This window comes from Diabrotica virgifera, chromosome 7, assembly GCF_917563875.1.
Source record: "Diabrotica virgifera virgifera chromosome 7, PGI_DIABVI_V3a".
NCBI classification, from domain to species: domain Eukaryota; kingdom Metazoa; phylum Arthropoda; class Insecta; order Coleoptera; family Chrysomelidae; genus Diabrotica; species Diabrotica virgifera.
Genome location: NC_065449.1, coordinates 110,922,643 through 110,928,642, shown reverse-complemented (window position 1 = coordinate 110,928,642; position 6,000 = coordinate 110,922,643). Strand labels below are relative to the sequence as shown.

General features: G+C 30.7%; 1 protein-coding gene across 1 annotated transcript in view; it reads left to right on the top strand.

Annotated features, from left to right (window-relative positions):
- The first annotated feature begins 535 nt into the window (after nt 1–535).
- LOC126887715 (zinc finger protein SNAI3-like) overlaps nt 536–6,000 on the top strand; it is a 35,486-nt gene continuing 30,021 nt past the window's right edge. Inside the window, exon 1 of the mRNA XM_050655382.1 lies at nt 536–788. Coding sequence (XP_050511339.1) covers nt 728–788 — 61 coding nt within the window. The 5' untranslated portion in view covers nt 536–727. The remainder of the gene's footprint in view (nt 789–6,000) is intronic.

Genomic DNA, 6,000 nt, shown 5'->3' with positions numbered 1-6,000 from the left:
AGCTGTAATATACATAATATAATTTATCATATTATATCATGTCGTTCTCTATAGTAATGAGCAAGGATATGATATAATATAATATATTATAGTAAAGCTCCCCGTGCGTGGCAAACTTTATTGTTTGTTATTATCACCGAAATAAAAAAAATAAAAAATTGTTTTATGACTACTTTTGTAACTATTTATGTTTAATTTTATTAATTCACAATTGAATTGTTTTTGTTCCATAATAACTTTAAATATCAACAATTTATTTTTTAGTATTTTTTAAATTCACACTGTATACATAAAGCTTTTAGCATAAAACTATCTATAAAATTCCAACTCCTGCAAAGCCGCAATAAAATTCCCTATGGCTCGTGTCAAAGCAGCAGCAACTGCTTTTCATGCGGTAGAGCGCTAGCGCTCCTGCAAGCAACCGGGAGACTTTCAGACTTTCAGTGTTATCCCTACCCTACTACCTGAAATCTTGGCACGCGTCAATGTGAGTAAATATAGAACAGCTACTTGGTTCACTTAGAGTCAGTAAGTCCTTAACCACTAACGAAAACACTCAAAAACCTAAGTCACTTTTAGAGTGCGCGTGTCAGATGACAATTCAAAATTGTCAAAATTTTTGAGGACTACCTGTTGAGGGAACAAGGTGTATTATCAGAAGTATTGTTAAGTTTAGTGTTTTGAACATTTTCAGTAACTGATTTAAATATAGTGAAAAACTACAACTATGCCGCGAGCTTTCCTGATGACTCATCGCAGGTACAATTTTGAGGAAGAACACCATAAAGGTAAGATTATAATGCGCAGTAGCTTTTATTCTGCCTTATTTCTATTTATTTTTTATTTTTATTATTTCAATTAAATTATATTGTTTTTGTTTTATTCGTAAATATGTACAATTTTTTGTAATAATTTGCTTTTTATAAAAACTTTTGTGAAATATCTAAACTAATTTTAGCATAATTGCCAGTTTTGACAGAAAGTGTAGAGTTAATAATAAAATCTGACGTGTAACATTTTGAACATTGCATTTAGGCTAAAAAATTGAAGTGCAAAATATCTATAGTAAAATTTAATACGAATATTAAAAGTTGTATGCTATGAATATTCCAGTTTTATAGAAATTATTTTCATTTAATATGTTTATATTATATACAACGTTTACGCAGGCGTTTTAGGCTTCAGAAATTCTTGATTCGTTACTTTTCTTAGTTTTTTCTTTTTAATTTTGAAGACCCTTTTCTTTGAGATTTTTTTGCTTCATATAACCATTTTTTCTTGGTTAATCCAATCTTTTCTGTTTATTATCCATCTATATTTTTATTTATACCGGTACCCATTCTTATTTATCCCTTCTGAATGTCTCAACCATCTTATTCATAGTTTCAAAAAACTCTCTAGATTTTTTATTGATTTTAATCTCCTTCTTTGAATACTCGAATTTGTTGGCCAGTTCTCCATTCTACCGGTATTTTATTGTATTTTATAGTTTTTTAATTAATGTTGTTAATTGTTCTGTCAGTGCGGATCCACAATATTTCAGTAATCCCTTTGATATTCTGTCTATACCTGCAGCTCTGCTTTTCTTTAGCTTTTCAAGTGTTTTTCGAACTTCCTGGGGATATATTATATAAATTCTTTATTTGTTGTATTTCTGGTGTTTCCGGTTCTAACGTCATTTGGTCTTCCTCTGTATAGAGTTTTTTAGATAGTCAATACATGTAGCCTTTTGGTTCTATCAGTTCCTTTAACTCCCTTTGAATTCTTAGAAAACGCCATGTGTCCTTTTGTAGAGCATAAAAATCATGTTGTATTTCTTTCAAAAAACGTTCCCAGTGATTATTTTTTATTCTTCTTACAAGTGTACCTATGTGTTTCGTTTCTAGTTTTCTTGTAATTATCGTAAACCACTTCTGTACAAAACAATCGAGTGCTTTGCCATGGGACCGATTTATATTTCTTTCACCAATTGGCTGAGGCCAAGGTATTAGACTTAATTTTTGCCCAAATTTTTTCGATTTCAGCACTTTATGTGATAATATGTGTTTCTGATTCTTTTTGTTACTCTTTTTTGGAACATGTATCTTGTGGAGTTATCCTGGAAGCTTTCAACTTTTATCTTTGTGGTATATTCTGCTGTTGTGTTATCATATTATATCTATTTGTTTTTATTCAGATTTTACACAATAACAATAATTATGATCGCTTGAGGATAATATTTGAGATATGCTTTATTGTAATATACAATATATTTATACATAGGTATACATATATAAATAGAGGTACTGTAATTTCTTAGTTATTCATAGAAACTCTTCTACTGAATAATATGGTCTTTTAGATAGATAGACTTTTTTCATTTTGCGGAACTTAGTGAAATGTGTTGCAGATTTAAGTTGTAAAGGGTTCTAGGTATAGTTTTTTTGTGGCTTTTTTCTATTTCTGGTGAAGATTTAAGAGGGGTGTAATTATATCCAACAGAATGTACTCTATCATTATCAGTTTGATTTTTTAGTGAACGATTCTTTTGCAGATATACTTATATTCTTGTACTTAGTGTAAAAAATGTTTCTGTACGAATAGAAAATTTTCTTTTTTGGCTCTGATTTCTTTCACACCACTGTAAATCATCAGAAAGTCATTCAGCATAATTTGACCCTTTCCTTTTTTCTATGAGCTCAATGGGTTTAAAGTCTATCAGTAGAGTGCTAACATGGCTCTTGACCCCCTCCTCCTTTATCCGGGCTTGAGACCGGTAACAGTTCTATTGAGTTACTCGATCCATCTAACGAAACTGCAGGCGGTATAAGGCGATAACGCAATATTGAAAACCCATGATGAAGGTAGTCGCAAAGACTATTCCACAAATTTGACACAAAGCTAAAACAATAGTAATCAGCAAGGACTCCATCAGATGTAAAATAGAAATTGATGACATCAGTATTGAACAAGTAATGAAATTAAAATATCTTGGACTTACACTGTCCATCTATGGGTTTCTGGACAAATAAGTATGAAATCAAGTATAAAAAGAAAATAGACTGCCAGTCTAATACCAATATTGGCATATACAGTATAGTGCAAATGAAAGGAATACATTCGGCATTTCGTAAGCCGGCTACTTTAAGGAAAAATCCTAAAACAGGTCAATTTTTATGTTTAAATTATGATTTTTTAACATATATATCATACTAGTGACGTCATCCATCTCAGCTTAATAACGTAATGTTTATTTAATAAACAAACATTCTGTTTCGCTTAAATTAAATGTCAAAACTACCAAGAGGTAGATGGATGGCAACTTGAACATTGAATGTAAGCGAAAAACAATGTTTATTTGTCAATACAATTTTTTTTCTGTTTTCTGAGAGCAGTAAAATGTATCTTGAATTAAATAAATTACATACATTCTTCTTTTTGTGTCAATTAATTTAATTAAACAATTTTTTTAGACACTCTGTATAAACACTTATGTTAAAGTTTATATTACTGAATAGAGGGTTGAATTACATTTCAAATGAGCTAGAACACTATAACTAGGATGATATTATAAATGTCAAAAATCACAATTTAAAATTAACAATCGACCTGTTTCAGGATGTTTTCTAAAAGTTGCCGGGTTACTAAATAACGATTTTTTTTTCCTTTCAAAGAGAGAAGTGTGTGTGTGTTCACAAAGAGGGGATGAAGAAGAGAGAAGAGTACTGAGATGATGTTCAAAGAGAGAAGAGTACTGAGAAGAATTACAGGAAATAAGCTGAATAATCGACAGAGATGTGAAGACATTAAAAAAGTCTAACTTATATCGTATAAACCAATGGACGCTAAATAGAAAAAAAAAATGGATATCAGGAATCAGGAGACCCACCTGATTAAAATAGCAAGAGATAAATCACCAATCGGCAGAAGAAGTATGGAACGATTGCGCAAAAGATGGAGTGATAAACTTCCATAGAGGTATCAATACGCCAATGAATAAACAACATTGCTTATAAAGAGGATCAAGAAGACAATTTGATATACACCATCGAGTCCACTTTCTTGCTGCCGTTTATTGCCATATGGGAAGGGACCCAGATGAAGGAAATATCGTTATATTATTTTTGTATTTAAGTGATGTTACTTTTCTTTTTAAAAATTTTACTCTAAAGATGTTGCAAATATTTTCAAAATTAAATTAATTTTTTATATTTTTATAATAATGAATGATTAATAAACCGATATTTTTTATTTTATTTTTATATTTTTTGTAGAATTCCAGGATATTATTAGATTTAGATCCCTCCTCCTTGATGTATATTGTCTTTAACTTCTGCTGATTTCCTCTATAACTAGGTATATTATTATTTTGTTACATGTTTAGCACTTTTACTTTTTCTTCATTTAACCCGGGAGCAGTCGCGCTAACTTCTGTCACGTAAGCAGTCGCGCGATTAGATTAAATCTAACAATATGAATTTAAGTACGAATTTATAACACATTTTTATTTTATATTATTTTTATTTATTTGATATGTTAAAAACATTTATTTCTAACAATTTTAAAGCTAATTTTTTTCTCACCAAAGCCATAAATTACACAAAAAAAATAAAATGTTTTTTTAATTAAACAAAAAATACTTACGTATTACCAGTCTTCTTCGAGGCACTTACGAGAGGAAATTTATGTTGCAAAATTTGTCATCAAGTTATCACGGAAAAGGATAAAACGTTAGATTTTTTTCTAACGGGATTTTTACTAAATTTTCAAAAAATTTTAGGGGTTGGGGAGACGTGAAGATATTGCACATTACATTTTGTATATTTGAAAGATGACAATATAATATTGAGTTTAAAGCACCCGAAAAGCTAGTGGGGGCACGGCCCTTCCCTGGGCGCCTATGGCTTCAGGCCCCGGGTTACTATTCTTAGTTGATTCCGCAATTTTCGCGTATTTTTGATATTTATTGAATTCATTAAAAAGCTGTAATGTAGAATAAGGAAATAAATTTCTCTAGAGATAAAATAATGGAGTGTACACCAAATACTTCAAATTATGGTGGAAGAACTGGGCAGACTGGTAATAATTCAAGAAGAAAATGGTGCTTTCAATGCAGTAAAGGTTATACCTCAAAGTGACTTTAAAATTTTTAAACAAACCTAAGTTTTCTATCAAGAATTCAATCAACAAAGATATCATGATATATTAGGTATATAGAAATAAAGTCCAAAAATTGAAGATAATCTGCATTATGTTGTCTCCCTTTTGTGGACTTCTTGAGTGTACTTATTTTGATTTAGTGGCAGGACTATTCGTGTTATTAATCGTGTAGGCTTTTTCTTTTGCTCTCTGAATATTGTTATTTTTTGTGAAGCGAAGACGTTTGGATTATTAGTAAGTTATAGGTTGTCTTTGCGTGGAGCAGTGCCTTCCAGGTATCAAAGTCAAAGTAATGTCCAAGCTTTTCTAGCCGATGTTTAGAAATATAAGGTGTCACAATTTTCGTTCACATTTCCTGTCTCGCTGTATCTAGGCTGTGACGTGTTCTCTTGGACAGTGTAATTCCAAGGTAATTTATTTCCATTACTTGTTCTATACTGATGCTATTAGTTTATATTTTACATCTGATTTTTTCTTGGCTGACTACTATAGTTTTAATTTTCTGAGATGAGATTGTCATATTAAATTATTTTGCTCTTATGTTAAATATGCGCACTAGTCTTTCATACTACCTTCATCTTAGGCTATTAATATTGCGTCGTTTGCTTCGTAACAGAGTTATCTGCATTAATCCGCTCCCTTTGTCTACAGGTTCTGTAAGTTGTCCATCTGTTCAAATTTCTATTTTGCTAGATGTTTGCAATAGTTTTTATGATTCTTAGGGAAACTTCTCTATTATACAGAAAATAGATAACATATTTGAGTCTTTCTCCGTCAAATGCTTCCTTCAAATCATCTTGGAGACTGAAATGCTATCTCTATTATATTCTAGTAATTTGCTTTTCAGTAATTTGCTTTGTG